Source organism: Branchiostoma floridae, chromosome 15, assembly GCF_000003815.2.
Source record: "Branchiostoma floridae strain S238N-H82 chromosome 15, Bfl_VNyyK, whole genome shotgun sequence".
In the NCBI taxonomy this organism is placed as follows: domain Eukaryota; kingdom Metazoa; phylum Chordata; class Leptocardii; order Amphioxiformes; family Branchiostomatidae; genus Branchiostoma; species Branchiostoma floridae.
In genome coordinates, this window is record NC_049993.1 from 19,269,191 (window position 1) to 19,291,197 (window position 22,007).

General features: G+C 42.5%; 3 protein-coding genes across 4 annotated transcripts in view; 2 read left to right on the forward strand and 1 right to left on the reverse strand.

Annotated features, from left to right (window-relative positions):
- The window catches only part of LOC118431289 (transcription elongation factor A N-terminal and central domain-containing protein 2-like), an 8,165-nt gene extending 2,158 nt beyond the window's left edge, over positions 1 to 6,007 (reverse strand). The window contains exons 1-2 of the mRNA XM_035842404.1: positions 5,811 to 6,007; positions 261 to 402 (exon numbers count right to left, since the gene is read on the reverse strand). Coding sequence (XP_035698297.1) covers positions 261 to 402; positions 5,811 to 5,912 — 244 coding nt within the window. The 5' untranslated portion in view covers positions 5,913 to 6,007. The remainder of the gene's footprint in view (positions 1 to 260; positions 403 to 5,810) is intronic.
- A 173-nt stretch (positions 6,008 to 6,180) lies between these two features.
- Positions 6,181 to 22,007, forward strand: part of LOC118431271 (serine/threonine-protein kinase Nek8-like) — a 34,967-nt gene continuing 19,140 nt past the window's right edge. The window contains exons 1-8 of one of the 2 annotated variants that reach the window (XM_035842385.1): positions 6,181 to 6,350; positions 8,251 to 8,389; positions 8,513 to 8,579; positions 14,170 to 14,225; positions 14,766 to 14,836; positions 15,338 to 15,493; positions 16,413 to 16,494; positions 17,020 to 17,228. In XM_035842385.1, the coding sequence (XP_035698278.1) occupies positions 6,304 to 6,350; positions 8,251 to 8,389; positions 8,513 to 8,579; positions 14,170 to 14,225; positions 14,766 to 14,836; positions 15,338 to 15,493; positions 16,413 to 16,494; positions 17,020 to 17,228 (827 nt within the window). In that variant the 5' untranslated portion in view covers positions 6,181 to 6,303. Of the gene's footprint in view, positions 6,351 to 8,250; positions 8,457 to 8,512; positions 8,580 to 14,169; positions 14,226 to 14,765; positions 14,837 to 15,337; positions 15,494 to 16,412; positions 16,495 to 17,019; positions 17,229 to 22,007 lie in introns of both variants that reach the window. The other variant, XM_035842386.1, reaches the window with a different exon arrangement.
- LOC118431272 (tripartite motif-containing protein 3-like) lies at positions 10,688 to 12,550 on the forward strand. Its single transcript, XM_035842387.1, has one exon. The coding sequence runs from the start codon at positions 10,817 to 10,819 to the stop codon at positions 12,542 to 12,544; it is 1,728 nt and encodes a 575-aa protein (XP_035698280.1). The 5' UTR covers positions 10,688 to 10,816; the 3' UTR covers positions 12,545 to 12,550.

Below are 22,007 nucleotides of genomic sequence, written 5' to 3' on the forward strand. Positions count from 1 at the left end.
AAAAAAGGCCATAGAGAGCCTGCTATGGAGGCTACCCTTATTGAGGCTTATAACGGGTGTAGATTTACTGATTTATTCTTATTCGAATTCAGCGATCTACAAACCTGATACTTAAACTAGAGATGCTGGGATAGAGCTAGATCATTGGATAGAACAATGAAGAACACTCAGATAAATGTGGCACAAAATCCGCACTAACTTAGTCCTGACTTCGGTCTACAGATGACTATCATAATATAAGCAAACAAGCAGGCACCCACCTATCTTAGTGGACAGCAGGACTTGTTTGGACGGGATTTTCTTGTTGAGTTCTGTCAGAGCCTCCAGCAGAACTCGGGTAGACTGGCCCTCCAGCTCCAAGGTCACCTTCAGACGTTCTATATCCTCGATCACCACAACTCTCTGGGGAAAAATAGAACATCACAGGACTCAGTCAAGGTCATCTTCAGATGTTCTATATCCTCGATCACCACAACTCTCTGGGGAAAAACAGAACATGGCAGGACTCAGTCAAGGTCATCTTCAGATGTTCTATATCCTCAATCACCACAACTCTCTGGGGAAAAACAGAACATCACAGGACTCAGTCAAGGTCATCTTCAGATGTTCTATATCCTCGATCACCAAAACTCTCTGGGGAAAAACAGAACATCACAGGACTCAGTCAAGGTCACATTCAGACGTTCTATATCCTCGATCACCACAACTCTCTGGGGAAAAACAGAACATCACAGGACTCAGTCAAGGTCACATTCAGACGTTCTATATCCTCGATCACCACAACTCTCTGGGGAAAAACAGAACATGGCAGGACTCAGTCAAGGTCACATTCAGACGTTCTATATCCTCGATCACCACAACTCTCTGGGGAAAAACAGAACATCACAGGACTCAGTCAAGGTCACATTCAGACGTTCTATATCCTCGATCACCACAACTCTCTGGGGAAAAACAGAACATCACAGGACTCAGTCAAGGTCACATTCAGACGTTCTATATCCTCGATCACCACAACTCTCTGGGGAAAAACAGAACATCACAGGACTCAGTCAAGGTCACCTTCAGATGTTCTATATCCTCGATCACCACAACTCTCTGGGGAAAAACAAAACATCACATAAAAGACTGAATCAATTAATCTACTACTTGACAATTGTGTAGGACAAAACTTCTGGTAACTACTTCTTTGACTAACAAATACATGCATGTTCCTATATATGGCTTCTCTCTGTCAGTACCGACCATCATGATGGTAAAATCAGCCCTACAGCTTTGGCTATGGCTAACACAAGAATGACAGTCTCTGATACATAAGGCACATCTGTAGGCTGACTCAGGTCTATGCTATATGTATATTCTACAATGCCAGATACAGGTAAATGATGTCAACACTTAATTATAGATACATTGCATAGTGTTCAGACTATATATATATATATATATAGGCTGGTAGAGTAACTCTGAATAGTGGTTATACCAGCAATACAGATTCAGAAGCTGGAGTGATACACTGAATGGTGGTTATACCAGCTACTATACAGATACAAAAGCTGGTGTGATACACTGAATGGTAGCTATACCAGCTACTATACAGATACAAAAGCTGGTGTGATACACTGAATGGTAGCTATACCAGCTACTATACAGATACAAAAGCTGGTGTGATACACTGAATGGTAGCTATACCAGCTACTATACAGATACAAAAGCTGGTGTGATACGCTGAATGGTAGCTATACCAGCTACTATACAGATACAAAAGCTGGTGTGATACACTGAATGGTGGTTATACCAGCTATACAGATACAAAAGCTGGTGTGATACACTGAATGGTGGTTATACAGTCAAACCTGTCTATAGCGGCCACTCAAGGGACCGGACAAATTTGGCCACTATAGACAGGTGGCCTCTGTATAGAGGTGGCAACTTGTAGATAAAATACCCAAGGGACCGACAAAAAATGGCCACTATGGACAGGTGGCCCCTCTGTAGAGGTGGCCCCTAATACAGGTTTGACTGTACCAGCTATACAGATACAAAAGCTGGTGTGATACACTGAATGGTGGTTATACCAGCTATACAGATACAAAAGCTGGTGTGATACACTGAATGGTGGTTATACCGGCTATACAGATACAAAAGCTGGTGTGATACACTGAATGGTGGTTATACCAGCTATACAAATACAAAAGCTGGTGTGATACACTGAATGGTGGTTATACTGGATACAAAGATGGCATGGCAGTCATGACAATGAGGACCTTTTCTTTTAAGTTAAAAAAAAAAGTGCATTTCTCTCGTGTGTTGTCTAGGTTGGAGTAAAGTTGTCACATGTAGGGTTTCACACAATACAAGTGTGCTCAGTTTGACTCAGTTTCACTGTTGCTTTATCATGATGCAGGTAAGCCACACTAAAGACACCTGTAAGGTTTCTCACCTGTCTGCTTTCATGTGAAAAAAACCCTACAAATGTGATCAGAGAGACTTATTCTTTCTTCCCGTATTATCCTAGGTAGATGTCCTTGCAGTAAATCAGTCACAATGGTCTCACTTGCAGGGTTTCTCGCCTGTTTCTATGTCTCTTCACAGGAGAGAAACCCTATACTATAGGTGTGATCAGTGTGACTTGGCTTCCTTGTTGTGTTTGAAGCCACACTGGCAACACTTGTAGGGTTTCCCACCTGTGATATGTTTTTGTATGTCACACAGCATAAAACGAAGTGTGATCAGTGTGACTTTGGTTCCTAATGTTGCATTGTCCAAAGTGGTTATCTTTATGGTACTCACTCACTCACTCACTATCCATTGAGTATCCATACTGTACATTTCAGCCATGCTGAAGACACCTGAAAGGTTTCTCCCCTGTATACTTAAAGGGAGAAGTCCTACAAGTGTGATCAGTCAGACTTACAGTAATAACTGCTTTCTTCCTGTCTTATCAAGTGGATTTCCTTTCTTTCTTTTCTTTCGTTTTTGAGGCTACCAACTTCAATTTGCTGAAGACTTTTGTAGCCTAAATAGGAAAGTTGTGTAAAGTGCCTTTCCCAAGGGCACAAGATTGGTGACACGGCGGGGTTTGAACTCAGGACCTTCTGGACTTGAGTCAAACGTGCTGCCGATTGCGCCGCGCGGTCCCAAAACGTGATCTCCTTGGAGCACATTAGCCACCATGGTCTCAGTTGTAGGGTCTCCCCTGTATGTTTCAGTATGTTCTAATAGGAGAAACCCTACAGCTGTGGTCAGTGTGACTTGTGTTTCTTTGTTGCATTTCAAGCCACACTAGCAACACTTGTAGGGTTTCTCACCTGTATGTTTTTGTAACAGCATCACACTTTTAGCCAGGCAGCCGTACATTGTACAGCCTGTGAGGCCTACATTGTATGGCCTTTTATTGTGACTGTTAAAAAAATAACTCAAATTGTACGCCCTTACACTGGGGAGCACATCCTCTGACAAGCATGAAATGCTGGTTGACCACGAATGCTACAGGTCACATGTGGCCTGTCTGACAGTAAATTTGCTTCATTCCCCAAAATTTGCACCTCAAGATGTGGGAAATGGTGTTTTAGAGAGTTGTAAATTTTGAGTGAGGATGTCCCCAGACCCCCACCTACAGTACTTGCACCTGCAGCGCTTGCCGAAAATTGGCAAGAAATTTGGACACCCTATGATAAAATCCTAGCTAAAAGCCTGAACAGCATAGAAGTGTGACTTCAGGTACATTTAAGCCATGTTGAAGACGCCTGTAAGGTTTCTCACCTGTATACTTTGTAAGAAACCCTACAAGTGTGATCAGTCAGACTTAACTTGTTTCTTCCTGTCTTATCCAAATTAAGGTGGATTTCTTCACGACAGATGCAGATTGTTCACTAAATGGACTCTCCTGTTGTTTTAAATGTACCAATATAAAATTGCCAATAATCTAAAGCACAGAGGTATCTATAAAATAAACTGGGAAATAGACAAATTCATGTAAATGCAATAATATTTCTAAAAATCATATTCAAACTAGAGTTTGGCGACCTCATACCTCCATGAAAATTTAGAGCTGTCGTAAATTTCATGCAATTGACCAAGACATTAACATAATTTACGCATGGTGTTGTTCATCATTGACTAACGTACACATGTCACAATTATAAAATTCCCATTATTGATCGTAAAGCGGTTTTGAATTTTTACATAAATTATGCAAATAACTTCCTCATTACCATATTTGGTATCTGCTTATATTCCAACTATCATAATTAACATGTGTCACATTTATTAAGGTCCAGTTATTGAAAACAATGGAACTATACAATTTCCTCATCAATTATGCTAATCAAGTCCTCATTTGCATAACATGTATATCATTATGAACATCTTTGCCCAAGCTACCTGCATGCCTAAAATGCAGGCAATCCGTCGTTCCTTTCTGCAGTTATCCTCTTTGGAGTGTCTTGACAAAAACGCCCCTGCAGTTCCACAATTAAATGTTAGGGAACTCAAACTCGCCCCACTTTTTCATGACGCTAAAAGCTATTTACCACATAAATGTCACGACCATATCACGTCCGTGACAAGAGATACATGGAAAAAAACTGCTATGATAGAATTTTCTCATTAATTATGCAAATGTACTCCTATTTTGCATAATTAGTATTTTTCTTGTACAACATTGTCTAAGGTACCTACATACCAAAAATCATAGAAATCCATTGTTCCCTTCTTGAGTTATCCTCGTCAGAAGTTTTTGACAAAAATGCCCCTGCTATCCCAAAACTAGACGCTAGGGGCCCAAACTTATGTCATTTCTTCCTGAGCACAAGAGCTGTCCAATACTCAAAAATCGTGACCATAGCATGTTCAGAGCACCGAGATAGCAAAACCGGAAGTTGCGCTGCAGTACCAAGGGGAGTCGCTAGGGAGTCCAAAATCTAATCATTTCCAGCTTTTGTCAGACACTACCAACACACCAAGTACGAAACCAATCCACCCGACCGTTCATGAGTTATTTTGTTTACACACACACAGACAGACAGACAAACGCGGGGTAAAATATAACCTCCATGACATTTCATGGAGGTAATTAACTTCAAGTAGTTTATATATCAAATAAAAAAATCCACTGAGTGAGTCAAAAGAGCTAAGATAAGTAAGATATTTTGATTATTCTATATGGCTATCAGGTAATACTCCCTTTCCCTCTCCTTCTAAGTATTTCTTGCTTCTTGATCACTTCTGGTCTTGTCTGGCTTCTGGTTCCTTGTTCCTCAGATGAAGGAGTTTCCCTTGCTCAGTTGTGCTCTTTCATGACGTATCTCAGGTACCCATGGCAGCAGGAAAGACACAGAGCTGACAGAAGACACAGACATCATGACCTGTGTCTTTCCTCCTCCACATGTGTGCCTTCTGTCGTGGCTTGTAGCGTTCTTCCTTCTCCTGTCCTTTGTGGTGTTCTTGTAGGGCACGATGTGATAAACATGGAGAAGAAAATCTCTTTGTTGCGGGTCCGTTGTGCCGAGTTCTTGCTTTGCTCCAAGACGTCCGTCTCAAAACCGTCCGTGTTCTGTAGTGTGCCTCCGGCCTTCCCGTCAGTGCCACATGCTTCATAGTACACACCCGGTTCTACCTGGCATTCCTGCCCACTCACCTGGCTGAACACACCTGGGCAGTCTTGATTAGTTTTACGTCACCGTCGTAACTTTCGCGGGAAATTTTTAATTTAGGATTTGCAAAAGAGATTATGATGACAACTTAGTAATGCCCCCCTCCCCCTTCGACGTTACAACAACTTAGAACGAAGAAATAAGCATGTCAAAACCTACCTGTAAAGACTCTATTGTCGCCTGTTTGTACACTTTGCCTTGGGACTTGGATTTAGCTTTCGCCGCAGTTTCTCGAGGCAGTCGGACGACAAATTTGTCCATTTTAAAACCTCTTCTTCTGTAGATTTCCTCAAATTTTCATTCAAAACGACTGCCGAAAGAATCGGCTGTTCACGCAAAATATAATTACGCCTCAAAAAATCGTTCACTAAATACGTTATAAAACGCCTCTAAAGTTTGTTATTTAACAAAAAAAATAGTTTAAAATCTAATTCAAAATTTATTTTATTATATTTTTACTGACATAGTCTATTTTGTATGGTTATTTAGGCAAAATATAACAGGCGGCAGTTTGACATACAACAGACTACCCTTCACCTTTGACATTTTGACACATTCCATGATGGCGGCTCCGGATGTAAACATTTGAACACTATCGTCAGATTTTAGTGATTTTTACTCATCTAAAGTCAGCAAACGGCTAGAAAAAGCGATGGAAAAATACGAGAGGATTCGCGTCGTCGGTCGAGGAGCTTACGGGTAAGTCGAGCGCGCCATTTTAGTTATATTAGTGAGCGTTCACTGGTTTAGGTTTTTCACTGGTTGTTGTTTTCATGCCACTACTCTCTTTATAAAGGGTTGTGAAATAAAGAAGTGTCGTAGAAACGGATCTTTATCACACTTTGTGGGAACCTCTTAGCCTAAGGAGGAAGTGCAATGGATTATTAAAACGCAAGCTTCTGTTGACTGCATGGAATGCCCAAATCCCAAACTGATGTGGTCCAACTGGATAAATTCACATCATAGCACCTGCCCGGTCAGCCTTTTTACCGGAAAACACAGTTAAACACCGGAAAACACACGAAGGAGTGTATAATCTACTGAAATACAGTATGTTTTGATGAGTCAACATGACAGGTCGCTATGTTTTGCCACAGAATAATCTACATATGGCCCTGGAATGATGTTGTTGTTGTTGATGTCCTTGTTTAACGTCTACTTCTCCGCTAGACATGGTCTCTTGGTGCTTTTTCTGCTGGGTGCTCTTAGATTTGTTGACCTCGCTGGTGCTTGTACACTGGTGCTTTGCATATGCGTGTTTGGGGTGTTCTAGACCTGCTCAGCGAACCTTCTCGTGTCTTCAATGTATTTGGTGAACGCCAAATACATCCTTTTGTTTGCTTCGTTCGTCAGGTCGCTTCGCATTCCTGCTAGGGATACAACATCCATCGTTCTTTCTTGTTGAGGGATTCCGTAGTCTTCATATATGTTGTCAATTTCTTTCATTAGATGTTGTCTGGTGTTCTCATATTTTGGGCATTCATACATGTAATGGTCTATATTTTCCCTTGTACCGCATGTGCTACAGTTTGGTGTCTCCGTGGGGTCAATCCAGTTTTTGTAGGCGTTTAGCTCCGTGTGTCCACTCACGAGTTGGTTTATAGAGATCTGAGTCGTTCTTGACCCCCATGTGCTGCATTTCTTCTTCAAACTCGTGTTGGCTTTCTGCATGTGGCTGCTAGTTGTTTGGTTTTCTCTTCTTCTTTGCCATCTTTTTACTGCTTGTTCTTCTATGTGCTTCATTGCTTGTTGCTTAGTCCATGTCGTGTTGTTCTCTGTGTGTTTAGCTTCTTCTGCAGCTAGCTTAGCTTGCATGTCTGCTAGCTCGTTTCCTTCAACCCCCATGTGGCCTGGGCACCATTCAATTTGTATGTTGTGTCCTTTCTGTTGGATTTCAAAGAGCCTCTGTCTTGCTGCATTCACTAGATCGTTGTAAGCTTCTGCCTGTTGTAACGAGCTGACGTTCTCAAGGGCCGCTTTACAATCACAGAGTATGAGGATTCTTCTGTTTTTGCTTTGACTTCTGTGTAGGGTGTTCAGTGCTAGGTAGATCCCCTGCAACTCTCCTTCGTAGTTGTTGGACTTTGCAGCTACTGGTTTTCTAACTGTGTAAGGTTCACTTACTCCCCACTGCTCGTAGATGACCGCAGCACACCCTGTTGGACCGGGGTTTCCTAAGGATGAACCATCTGTGAAAACTACCGTGGTTGGTGTTTTCTTCATCTCGTGTAGTATTTGCTTTACTTTCTCTTTGGCTTCCTCCTTGTTGGCAGGGTTTGTTGTGGTGGGAAGGAAAGATCCTGTTATTCTGCCCACTGAGTCATGTTGACTCATCAAAACATACTGTATTTCAGTAGATTATACACTCCTTCGTGTGTTTTCCGGTGTTTAACTGTGTTTTCCTCTGTTTTCCGGTAAAAAGGCTGACCCGCACCTGCCGGATAATTGCCAAAATACGCTGGCAAATAATAGGCTATACATGCAGTTAAATAGCTTCTACTGTACATACAGACATCCACACAGTAGTGGAATTGTGAATATTACTGTGAATATTACTGTTTTTCTAATAATTACCCCTTCCACCCCACCCACTCCTCAGTACTGTGTACCTGTGCAAGCGGCTGGACGCCCAGAAAGAAGTCATCATCAAACAGATCCCCATCGAGCAGATGACGAAAGACGAGAGACAGTCGGCGCTAAACGAAGTCCGTGTTCTGTCCATGTTACATCATCCCAACATTATAGAGTACTACGAGAGCTTCCTCGAGGACAAGGCTCTCATGATCGTTATGGAGTACGCACCTGGTGGGTTGTTTGTTTGTTTGTTTGTTTGTTTACTCTGTATGTTACATCACCCCAACATCATCGAGTACTACGAGAGCTTCCTCGAGGATAAGGCTCTCATGATCGTTATGGAGTACGCACCAGGTTGTTTGTTTGTTTGTTTGTTTGTTTGTTTACTCTCCATGTTACATCATCAGGTATACCTGTAGAGTTTCTTCAAGGACGAGGATCTCATGATTGTTATGGAGTGGGTTTGTTTGTTTATTTGTTTATTTGTTTACTCTCTATGCTAGTTGGTGTGTTACACTGAAGGGTGGTTATACTGTCTAATAACAGATACAGAATACTTGAGTTTGCACCAGGTCAGTTTATTTTTCGGGTCTGCATCTGCATCTGCATAGGATACCCCCAAATGACCCCGCGAGGGGCAAAAGTAGGGGGGGGAGCTGAGGCTCCCGGGTTAGGGCGGGCAGGCCGCCTGCCTGGCACGGAAGTGCTCAACGTTGGGAGCGCTTACAACCGTGCCAGGCAGGGCATTCCACTCGGGAATTGTGCGTGGGAAAAAAGAATGTTTGTAGATATCGGTGCGTGCAAATATGTGTTGATATTTGAAGTCGTGACTACCCCGGGTGCGCCCTTGGGCAGGCTTCAGAATATTGCTGGCGTCTATGTTAATATTATTGTTGACTACTTTATAGAAAAAGGTGAGGCGGGCGTTCCTCCTCCTTTCGGAGAGAGGGCGCCACTGCAGGTCTGAAAGCATTTGTGTCACGCTGCTAGTCTGCCGGTAGTCATTTAGGGTCACTCGGGCTGCCCTGCGCTGGACGGCCTCCACCGCCTGTATCCCTTTGTTGGTGTACGGGTCCCAGACGATGGCACTATATTCCAAGTGAGGCCGTACCAGCGCTTTGTAACAAGTGGCCTTGACCCTAGATGGACAATGGGTCAAGTTGCGCCGAATGACTCCTAGGACCTTACCAGCTTTGCTAGTGGCGTGGTTGATATGGGTGTCCCACCGCAAATCGTCGGACAGTTGTACTCCAAGATAGGGGTGGGACTTAACACCGGTAAGGGCTTCTCCACAGAGGGAGTACTGAGTTATGATGGGGTGCTTTTTACGGGTGATATGGAGGATGTGACATTTAGAGGGGTTGAACGACATGAGCCAACGATTTTGCCATTCTGTTAGCGCATCGAGGTCAGACTGCAGCCCTTGTGCGTCAGAAGGCTTGCTGATAGTTCGATAAATCAAGCAATCAAGTCAATCCTAGCTTTGAGCTCTGATATATAGAATTACAAATCATTTACATTGTACTACAGTAAAAATAGCTAATCAAAATACATACATTTTTGCAGAGGTTCCATGGTCGCAGTTTTTGTGTAACCTCTTTACCATGAACTTAAAACCACTGTGACGGTGGTGGCAATAACTTAGGATGTCTAATGCCAAAAGTGACTGATTTGTCCATCTGTAGCACCCTTGCTGAGTCACTAGTAGGTGTAAGGCAGTGCAGTATGTATAGCTTGGCTTTAATTCCCTGTATGTAATGGTGCACGTGCCAGTATTTCCGTCGTGTGATTGTAGCTCTACTTGTACTATAAATAATATAATATTAAACGTGAACTTAGTTAGAACCAAGTGTTGCAATCATATTCTCCCTACCGCAAAATCAAATCCCAGTAAGTGTAATCTTAACTACATACAATCTCTTAATCCATTAATGGTGTGTATAAAACTATAGAACAGTGTTACCATGAATACACACTAGTAGTAGCACTAGTACACACCAGTAGTTTTCTATAACATACATAGAAACATTGTGGAACTACTCAGTACTGCAGCTATCAGAGTGTTGATGTCATTCTAATAATGTCACCTTCTGTTCTCTCTCCCCTGTCCTTGTTACTGGGATGGTTTGTTCCATGTTGTTGTCTAACAAGTTCTGTCCTTAAGACATAATTACATGCACGTTTGTTGCCATGCCCTGAAGGCATAAGGTCTCTGACTTGTGTAAGCACGTGCTAAAACTAAATAACAAGGACAGGCAAAGATTGAGACCCGCCCTTGAGGAAAAAAAAACACTACATTTTTTCCCTTTAATTGTCAAGAACAAAGGATATTAATCCATATACCTCAGTGTTAGCCTAGCAGAGATGTTGCAGGGATAGTTCAGCTATTGGTATTGTATTTTTTTGCTGGTTAGTTCAAGCTTTAAGCCCGTGCACTAGACCCACATATAATCAGCGAGGCATTGCCTGAATATCCGGTTGAGACCTTCGCTTGACAAGAATGTGCGAACAAAGGCCGGCAGTCACTCCCACATTATTAGAGGAAGAAAAGATCTGAGATAGAGGGCTAAACTCACAGACGCGGAAAGTACATGCAAGCAACAATGGCGGCTACGTTGGCAAGTTTTGAAGGGCAGATCTATGAAGAACTGACCTGCAGTATCTGCCTGCAGCTACCCACAAAACCCAAGGTGCTGTCCTGTCAGCACACCTTCTGCCAGGACTGCCTGAAAAAAGTTGCTGGGCAGAAATCAACATTTCCGTGCCCAAGCTGTCATCAGCAGGTCAGGCTACCTCCTGAGGGGGTCAAAGATTTGCCAGACAACCAGCTGGTCACAAGTCTGTGTGAGAGGCTACAAAACTCCACAACATCGTCAGGAAAAAACAGACAACAACCCCAGTCTGGGAAGTGCAGCGTCCACCCCTCTGAAGATGTCAAGCTCTACTGTAAACAGTGTAACGTGCCGGTTTGTGATGAGTGTTTGGATAAATCACACAATGGTCATACAACAATGAAGCTGAAGAAGGCCTCACAGGACTGGATGTCTACAGTTCAACCTCTCATCACTGAAGGCAGTGACATCCTAGGGACACAATGTGACTTCCTAAAGAGTCTAGGAGAGAAGGAAAAAACCCTGCAGAAACAGAAATTGCAGACAGAAAACAGCATCGAGTACGACTATGACAAAATGGTGCAAAAACTCAAAGAGAGGAAAGACCAGCTTCTGTGTCAGGTTGAAGAAAATCACAAGAAAAATATCAACATTTTACAAGAGGAAAGGACTTCAATCTTATCAGATATCAGTAAACTGTATGCTGCCTGTGATCAAGCAGAACAGGATATGGGGCTTGGAGGGCGTATGCTGTATTCCTTTGGAAGCAGTCTATTTCATACTGTAGGAAAGTACAGAGGAAAAGCAGCACCAGCTCCTGTACCAACCCAGTCTGCCATCTTTTACTCCACATATACCCCAGTCCCAGTTCTGGGACATGTGGAAGTCCCTGTGGTATTTGGTGGGGAAGGAGCAGGAATAGGACAGTTTAGCTGTCCAACTGGTGTCACTGTGTCTGAAAAAGGGGAGGTCTTTGTGGCAGACCGGGAGAACTTCAGAATCCAAGTCTTCACCCTGCAGGGAACGTTTGTCCATGAGTTCCAAAGAGCTTCATATGATAGACAGATCATGAGCCCGAATGACGTGGCCACGGACGGGGAGGGGAACCTGTGGGTGGTGGGGTACACGGAGTTTGCGCATGTAGCTGTACAGTACAGCAAGCTAGGCAGGGTGCTGGAGACGTTTGACCTACAGGACACAAAGTGGGTGAAATGTGTTGCCGTAGACACCAGAAGGAACCACATCCTCGTCACACAATCCACAGGGCAAACCGGGAACACACAGGGCGAGGTGCAGGTGTTCAGGCCAGATGGGACACTTGTGAAAATTGTCGGTCAGCAGCAGTGTATGAAACACCCCAGGTACATCACTTTGGACAGGAAGGGGGACGTTCTTGTGTCAGACTCCTACATGCACTGTGTGTTTGTGTACGATAAGGACGGACGGTTTGTGTTTAAGTTTGGTGGCGAGGGAAAGCGTGAAGGTCAGCTAAACAAACCTCTAGGCATCTGTACAGACAGGGCAGGTAACATCATCGTGGCAGACAGTATGAACGACCGTGTGGAGATGTTTGACAAGACAGGCAGATTCCTCAAGCACGTCGCTACGGACATCAAGCGACCGCATGCTGTTGCCATGGCGCCAAAAGGACAGCTGGTCGTGACAAGTGTAGAGAAACACACCATCCAGATTATACACTGCTACTGATTTGGAAGACAAGGAGTGGACATCCCTTAACCTACCTTGACAAGCCGACTGCTGTTTCAAATAGGCAAACCTGGCCGGAACATTTCTATCTTCATGCCTACCTTGTCCCCACAATGACTAAAAGGACAAACAACTGTCTCCAAGATAAATGAATAAGTAAATAGATCAATAAACGACTAGTAAGTAGATGATTACAACAGGTTGACGAACTTGCACACTGATCTGCAAAATATACATGTACCAGCTTTGTACATTTGTACATGCTGTATATGAGCAGACTGATCGGATTGGTTTGATCCACTCACGCTCATCCATACTCTTATCGATAAGTGTGATGGGTTTTTTAACACGCTTTAAGTTAAGGTGTCCTCACACATGGGACCTCTGGCTTTACGTGCCTTTTTTTGTTTCTGAGGATTTGAACAATGGACCTCTATGCTGGGCACTGTGTGATTATCAAATTGGACTAAGCTTCATAATTTAGAATCTTAGATAAGCTTTGTACTTTAATTTGCAGTTTCCACAATGTTCTTGCTATTGTTTACTGTGGTCAAAGCCATGTTTTGTCTGCATTGTGATTTTAAAGATGAAAACTGCACAATTGTAATGCTATATATATAGTGTTTTTAATGTAAGGTTATAAAATTCATTTTAATAGATTATAGATGGATCATTTTGTAGCTTTGGGACAAGATAGAGAAATATTGGCTGTTAGGTAAAGGCATGTTGTATCAAAAATAAATCTTGACAATGATTCTTGTGGGCTTTTATTTTATACAGTAATTCTACTTAAGATTATAACCATACATATCACATGTGCAGTGGGATGTAGTGATGTCTTGTCTTTCTCATCTACAATACTCAAAAGTACCTACTAGTAATGGGACAAAAATATCTGGTCTATGTACCGAGTAGACAGGATTCTTAATACCAGCATTAAGGCGATTAATCATCGAGCAATTAATCATCGAGCGCACATCGGATGGCGAACGCCCGTCAGTCGGGCGACGTTCAGGCGACGTTCGCCCAACTTCCGTTTGTTTACAAATATTGAATTTCTGGGAATGTGAGGGTAGTTCTGACATTGTGGCCCCTGTGGCAGTATATAGGCTGGCTTTGTGACACAATTTCTTTTCTTTTGTCATTTCTAGTATGCCTGCGCATTCCATTAATTGGTTAAAAAGATTACGACAACAAAAGAAACAACATTTATTGATCTCTTGCCTTTCTTTGAGGAACGTTTTGTGTTACTTTGTCCGCGTGCAAGAGGTCATGGGAGGTTCATTATCATAGATTTATTCAGAGATGATCGCAGGAGCCTCGCTTATATGTGACTGGGACAGGTTTTGGGCGAAAAATACGCAAGACCATCTTAAGATCTTAAAATCAGCCGACCTTCCTGCGATCACGAAGTATGTTAAACTTTGAAGACCGTATATAATGTGAGGGGGGTATAATGCCTCTGGCAATGGGAAAAAAGGACCCCAAAAAGTGGTTATATTGGCCCATCGGGTGACTACTGGTACTGTAAATACCATTATTATATCCAGTCAGTATGGACCATAGGTAAAAATGGATAACAACAAGCTTGTGCATATTCTTACATTCCACAATGTCTTTTTCAGGAGGAACAATTTTTGAATACCTGCAGCAGAGAGGAAATGCACTGCTTGATGAAGAGGTGAATAATGTTCAGTATATTTCATTCTTCTTACCATGAAACAGCCCAGATTGGTTACGTAATATTCTACCTAGAGAACAGGTATTCCCAGGGCAGTTTTAGGTGTATCCTATGAAATTCTGCTGTTTTGTGATGGAAAAGGTTGTCATCGTAGATCACTGTGAATAACTTTGTCAAAACCTGACTGAACATTAATACAAATTTGTGTGTGACCAACTGCCTGAATATCTAAATGCTAGCAGGATTTGCATTATTTAACATGTTGTCTTCCATCAAGCAGGATCAAAAAACATAGACTGCTTTTCATATATACCCTTTACTATATATATACATTGTAACATTTTATGGTAAAAAGCTATATTTGTATAATTATTATTTTGTAGTTGGGACTCGTGTACACATATGTTGTGAAGGGGGTCATACCTTTTTCATAAACATAAACTTAGTTCATTTTACACCAGGTCCTCACATTTCCATAGACTAATGTGCATCTGAATTTTATTCTTAATATCTAATTATATTTTCTAACTTTTCTTGCAGGAGATTCTGCAGTTCTTTGTCCAGATGTTATTGTCACTTCAACATGTCCATGCCAAACAGATCCTACACAGGTGAGCACTAGTTATCTTGGTCAAGGAGATTCATGTATGTTTCACCAAGCATTTATTGATTTAATTAACATGCAGACTTTGATACTTATCAAAACTACACTTACAATTATTGTTGCCACTGACTGTTACTTGGTAATGCCTCAAGTTAGCTTGTTAGTAATTTTATGACATAATGCCAGCTTGATTTTGATTGAACAGTTTTTGCTATGTTGATTTGCCTTTGACTGTGTTCAGATGTCTGTCAAGCAATATCCAGTTCTTTTCCTTCTCAGAAACATTACATCCTCCTGTACAAGAGAAAGAACATCATTTCATGATTTCTTTATTAAGTTTTACCACATTTGTTGAAAAATTGTCATAACAGATGACAGGATATCAACCTGGAGACCAGACTGTAAGGTTTGATCAAGAAGGACTCCTACTCTATCAATAAATGTGGTGGGTTCCTGTATCTGCTTGAGGTAAATGTTGAGTATTGAATTTCCTTCTCTTCCCCCATAGAGACTTGAAGACACAGAACATCCTCCTGAACAGGAAGAAGAACGTGGTGAAGATCGGAGACTTCGGCATCTCCAAGATCCTGAGCAGTAAGAGCAAGGCGTACACGGTGGTGGGGACTCCGTGCTACATCTCACCTGAGCTGTGTGAGGGGAAACCGTATCCTTAACAACAGGGGAACACCTTTTAATTTTGCACACCTGTATTACACATCTGTATCACACATCTGTATCACACACCTGTATCACACACCTGTATCACTCACCTGAACTGTGCGAGGGGAAACCTTATCCTTAACAACAGGGGAACACCTTTTAATTTTGCACACCTGTATTACACATCTGTATCACACATCTGTATCACACACCTGTATCACACACCTGTATCACACACCTGAACTGTATCCTTAACAACAGGGGAACACCTTTTAATTTTGCACACCTGTATCACACACCTGTATCACACACCTGTATCACACACCTGAACTGTGCGAGGGGAAACCGTATCCTTAACAACAGGGGAACACCTTTTAATTTTGCACACCTGTATCACAGACCTGTCTTGTATACCTGTGTGTAAATCCCACAGAGTTACTTCGCCCAAGTGGTTAGGCTTACTGACTTGGGATTGACATTCCTTTGATTCCTGGCATTCCTGGCAAGACGTTGTGTCTTTAGAAGTTAGAGAAAAGGCACTTCACACGACTTTCCTCATTCGACTCAGGTGTAAAAAGGGGTGCCTGACTTTGGTTGGGGATGTGAAAGATGGTGGAAGCAGGGAATGGCTTACAATTACATGTCTGAGTCAAGACCCACTGGCCCTTTAGCTTTGGGTCCTTAACCTTAAATTTTACAGCAGTGAGATTGTACTTCTTATGTAACTTTTCTTAAGCAGGAAAGATTGTATAATGTTCTTTCCTTGCTGACTTTCTTGGCCTGCTAGAGAAAATATCACGTTTTATCATTGCTTATTAAATAAGCAGTGTAAAAACTTACATGTAACTCAAGGGCATTTATCTACTGACTCCCATGCGCTCTGCAGAAGTTTACATTTTTCCTTGACCCAGTTTGTCCATCAGGTATAACCAGAAGAGTGACATCTGGGCGCTGGGCTGTGTGCTGTACGAGCTGGCCAGTCTCAAGAGGGCCTTCGAGGCTGCTGTAAGTGTACATGTACATTCAAGTAGTCATTGTTAAGAGTATCGAGACCTGTACTGTCTAGTTCTATATAATATTATGCAGCTATCAGTACCACCCTGAACATACCAGCTTTTTATATATCCTGGACTCACTGATTTAATACAGCAAGGGACTTGAATATCATTCTAGATCTTGAACCTTGTATATGTGCATCTAACTGAAATATTGTCTTACAAGGATGATAGGAAGAATTTAGCTTGCGAATCCGGGCGTTGATATGATTTCCTTCATACTTAGTTCTTATAACTTGGGTAAATCCAATTGCGAGTCTCTCTCTTTCTGTCAGTTATGTGTATTGAGTACTAAATCAATGACAATGGTACAGGTTGCTGGTAAGACTATGGCGTTGATCAAGACTGTTCATGCACATAGATGGTGACCCCAGATGTCTCTCTTGCAGCAAAAACTGCGTAGGCTGAGGAGGTGGAAGTCTTCCCTTATGTTGCACATAGAACGATGTGAATATTTTTATTACTTTGTCCCCAGAATCTGCCAGCGCTGGTGCTGAAAATCATGCGAGGCACGTTTGCCCCGATCTCGGACCGGTACAGTGAGGACCTACGCAGGCTCATCCTCAGCATGCTGCACCTGGACCCCAGCAAACGCCCAACCATCACTCAAATAATGGCGCAGCCCATCGTTATAACAGCTCTCATAGGGCTGTACACGGACCTGGGAGGGATTCAGCCTTCAAAGTGGGTGAAAAATCGTTGTTTTCTGTGTTGTTGCTACCAGTACTAACTTTAATCAAAATAACATTACAAAAGCAAGCGCCCAAACATCACCCAGATCATGGCTCAGCCCATCATTATAACAGCACTCATAGCGCTGTACACGAACCTGGGAGGGATCCAGCCTTCAAAGTGGGTACATTTTCTTTTGTTTTAGTTGTCAATAAAGGAAGAATTTTGTTATAGATAGCAGAAAATGGACTACCATCACCCAGATCATGGTTCAGCCCATCGTCATAACGGCTCTCATAGCACTGTACACGGACTTAGGAGGCATTCAGCCTTCAAAGTGGGTTACGTACAAGTTTTTTCTTTTCTTTTCTTGTTGCTTTGATTGGACTGAAAGTTACCTTTTAAAAAACAAGTGTGCAACCATCCTGCAGATCAAACTAATACTGCAACAGCATTCATAGTGCTTTTATTTATATGGACTTGAGAGGCCAAGAAATTCAGCCTTCACAAACAAATGTACATTTTTAAGTCTTTTATTGTGATTAAGTGACAAACCTATAGTTGGTAATATACATGTGGCTACAAATGGCTGATTATCACTCCTGTCATGCCAAAATGATGCCAGGGGATGGTGATTGTTACGAATGTACTATCATGATACATACATTGTAGAAATTTCAGACAAAGAGCAACCAACATTCACACACAGAATTCATTACAAATTAAACAACACATCAAAATGTATGTCTGGCACAAGAGAGACTGTAGCAGTCATTTTTATCCCACAACATGACAGACATGCGAAAACTTGAATTAACTCAGCTTGAAATTTGAAAATCTTACAAAGTTAATGGCTGCAAAGAAAACTGTCTACACTGACATTATACATCACAAGTCAGCTTGCTGACAGTAGTGTTTAAACAGATTTTTTCACATGATACAATGAAAATGTAATTCTTCCAGCTACAAATATTGCCAGTTGATTTGATTGCTTTCCCATGGCATAAAAATATCAGGTTACCTTCAGTTAGCAGAGTTACATTCAATGTCAGATATTGCATTATCCAGTGCTTTTCTGTAAAATGTTAACTTCAGAATGATACAAATTCAACAATGATGTCAAGCTTTATAGTTTATTTATCAGATAAACAGTTTGCAGGCTATCTAGTAGCTTTGATATCCTAAAGCCCTCTTCAGTGAGGTTGTAAGGAAATGACCTATCTGTACTGTTACCTGTCAGACTTAGCCAACTAAATTCAATCATAAAAGTGTACAAAGAAAGAAGTGTCAGTACCAGGTTAAATTTGATAATAATTATCTTGAAGCCACCTCATAGCATGTAAAGAAATAACCTCTCCCTGTACATCGGATGTTCTGCACAGTCACATGTATCTGTACTTCCTGATGCAGTGGTCACCAGTATCAGCTACAAACACATGTCCATCCTCTGTCACAGCCACCCCATGGGCAAGGCTCAGTTTGTCCCCATCACTGCTTATGGTTGACAACCAGGTACCGTCTGGTCGGAACACCTGAAGCTTCTCACTGTGTCCAACACCATCAGTTTTACCCCCAATGTTTGCCAGAACTATGTTCCCCCTGCTGTCAGCTGACACCCCATTAGGACCCCACATGTCCTGTGGCTGTCTGCCCTTCTGACCAAACTTGTGTTTAAAGTTCAGATTCTTGTCAAACACCTGAACACGGTTGTTGATTTTATCCGCCACAATGATGTTGTCTTCTTTATCCACACAGACAAAACGTGGCTCATCAAACTGCCCCTCCCCCTGCCCCTTCCCTCCCACCTGTTTCACCAGTGTCCCATCTGCCTCAAACAGGAAGATGCTGTGTTTGTCTGGATCAGCTACAACAACCCTCCCATCCCTCTGTACTGCCAGGCTATAGGGGTATGTGCAATATTCACCCAGAGGAAATTTGTGCAGCAGTTCTCCTGATGGGGAAAATTTCTTCACTTCCTTCTCAGATTTCACCACTATGGTGCCATCAGTCTGAGTTGCAATTGATCCAGGGCCAGAATTTTCTGAAAATGAAGAGCAAAAGTTCCCACTCAGATCAAACACCTGAACACGCTGGTTCCAAGTATCAGCCACATACAGCCTGTCCCCCCTGACTGCTACATCTACAGGAGTGTCAAACTGCCCCTGCTGGCTGCCCTTCTGCCCAAACCTCAGTACAGGGTTGTTACTGCCCACATCTACAGTGAGAGAACCGAGATCCTTCGTACCCCCCATACAGACCCCCAGTGTGTGTTTCCCTGACTCCTGAGGTCTCCACTCTGCACCCCAGACCCTCCTAACTCTGCTGGTTTGTCCCTTCCCTGCAGCTAGTGGGGGGCTAGTGTGTGCTGTAGTCTGTATCAGGGTGGTTTTGCCCTGTGGTGAGGTCACCTCTATCTGTGGTGTAACATCCCCACCTGTAAGATCTACAGTGTTGGCTGTGACTGTGACAGAGCAGGGCAGACTCTCTACTGCTGGCTCCTCTACATCAATACTGAACCCAGCAAACACTGATAAGGAACCCCCAGAAACCTGGGACAGACTACAGGGTTGAAAGTTTACTTTTGTAGGACCTTCCAAACTCATGCTATCAGTCTCCTGCAAGGAGAGTGTCTTGAACTTTTCTTCAATGCCTTGCCTCAAGATCAATGATTTTTTGTCATCTTTACAGTCTAACATCTTTTGAACAAAAATCTCTACTTCTTTGGTTTTTCCCAGTTCTGTCTCCAGTTTCTCTTTTTCTCGAGTCAGCTCCCTTCCCCTGTCTCTCTTGACCTTCTGTACCTTGGTGATCATCTCCTGCTCTTCCAGCTGGAGTTTGGTGATGATCCGTTTGTAGTGCTGCTGGATTTCCTTCTCTACCTGTGCACAGTTCTCTGCTGTGGCTGTGATTTCCTTGTCAAGGTTCTCCACCTTCTGGGTTATCTTGGAGATAGCTGCTTCTACCAAAGCTTTGTACTTTTCAGCAGCAACTTTATCCACTTCTTTGGGGTCATGAAGCTTTCCCCCTTAAAAAAAAAAGAAATGTACCATACTTACAAACCTTTCTAATTACTCAAGATATGACAGTCCAATGATGAATGCAATGATGGCCATGGCACAAACAAAATTTGGCAACATATCTTGTTATTTTTTTTAGAACAATTATTGTTGACAGGCAGTGAATTTATCACTGGACACAGTCATCATCTCAGCACATCATTACTTGTACAACTGTGTCTCACTTATTATACAAATTCTACACCAAGGTTTATCATTCAGACCTAACATGCATTGGCATAATACCGTTCATAAGCCTTATACCGGTCAATTAAAAATAGTGGAACTTTAAGAGATCTACACATGCAACAATAGTTATTTCTGAGGTATGCACACTTCAGACATCTAGGTGTCCAATACATAATTTACAAAGCATCGATAACAATGCATTCGAAGACGACAAGGCCAAAAGTTTTCAGGTCATTTTCAGGGCAGGCGAGCTCGTTGTGGGACAAACACACTGTCACGTTCATCGCCAGATTTGTAGATAATAATCACATGTGCTCACGGCACAAGACGAGCATGATTCAACAGCAATCTTGAATTTCTTTTGGTGACCTACAACTCGTGTAAAAGTGTGAGGAACCGTTGCATTATCGCCCGGATCTACGGCTGAATGGGTCAAATTGAACGTACGCCGCCATTTTCCCGCCATTTTTAATGCTACGGCCAGCAGTAAAGTTTTACGTCATAGCGGTTGTGACGGACCAAAATTAAATGAAAATTCTTGTCAGTATACGCCCATTTTCTCATGACTTTTTGTATGCTCATGCAGATTTTTGTTTTGTGCAACTACTAACAGGAAAGAAAGGAACAACAGAGGATGTATAAAGGTACATAGCGGCAGTTAATTGTGCCGTGTTTCGTTCGACCGGTATAGTGCACCCCCTTCCAACCACGCGCCCGTTCTCCGTGAAATTCCGCGGTGTGTTCCAATTACGATATTATGTTTTTAGCAGGACCAGAGAGACAAAATAATTTACACAGAAGTGGCAAAGGTAAGCTGTAACAGCAACATGTAACTGGAGAAAATGATGCGTTGATCATTTGCCAAATTAGCATTGCTTGAGAAATTGCAGTAAACCGACCGGTATTATGCCAATGGATGTTACTTTGAAGTTCCCTCCTTTGCTGTTGTTCGAGCCGCTCTGCTTCCTCTGCTAGTTTCCCTTTCTTAAGACTCCTTAAGACTTGTACAAGAAAGCCGAGGTTGCCTGTGTTGATCCTGTTGTCAGCCTCCAGCATGTTGAACATCTCATGAGGTGTGGCTTGTTCCACTCTCCCCTGTCCGAGACCTTCACGAGCGAGAATAGCCCGCAGATTTCTGACGTCTTCTTCTGACAAACTGTCAGAAATCTTGACGAACAGCCGGGTTAGGGGGGAAAGTTCAGCCATGGTTGGTCTTGAACAGAATGTCTCGGTGCAGGTGTTTCAGGACTCTGGAGGGACGGAAACAAAATATTAGAGTTTTAAGCTGCCACTCTTGGATATATCTGGCATATACAGATACATACGGCTGTGGTGTGGCAACGGCTTTGTGTGCCACACCCAGTTATAACTGGGATTGGGTATTTCCCAGAAGAAAGCACCATTGCCTGCCTGTAGTATGTTGGCCTTTTTCTTGGATTTCAGTCGGAGGTCAGTACTGATCAAGATGAACATTTACTTGGATGTAACTACCGTAGCTAATTTACGTTAACAGTAACATAATACATGCAGTCCGTCTGACGGTTCA

Bases quoted from the DNA above. Each gene is read 5' to 3' on its own strand.
- LOC118431272 (XM_035842387.1), top strand. From the start codon at position 10,817: ATGCAAGCAACAATGGCGGCTACGTTGGCAAGTTTTGAAGGGCAGATC.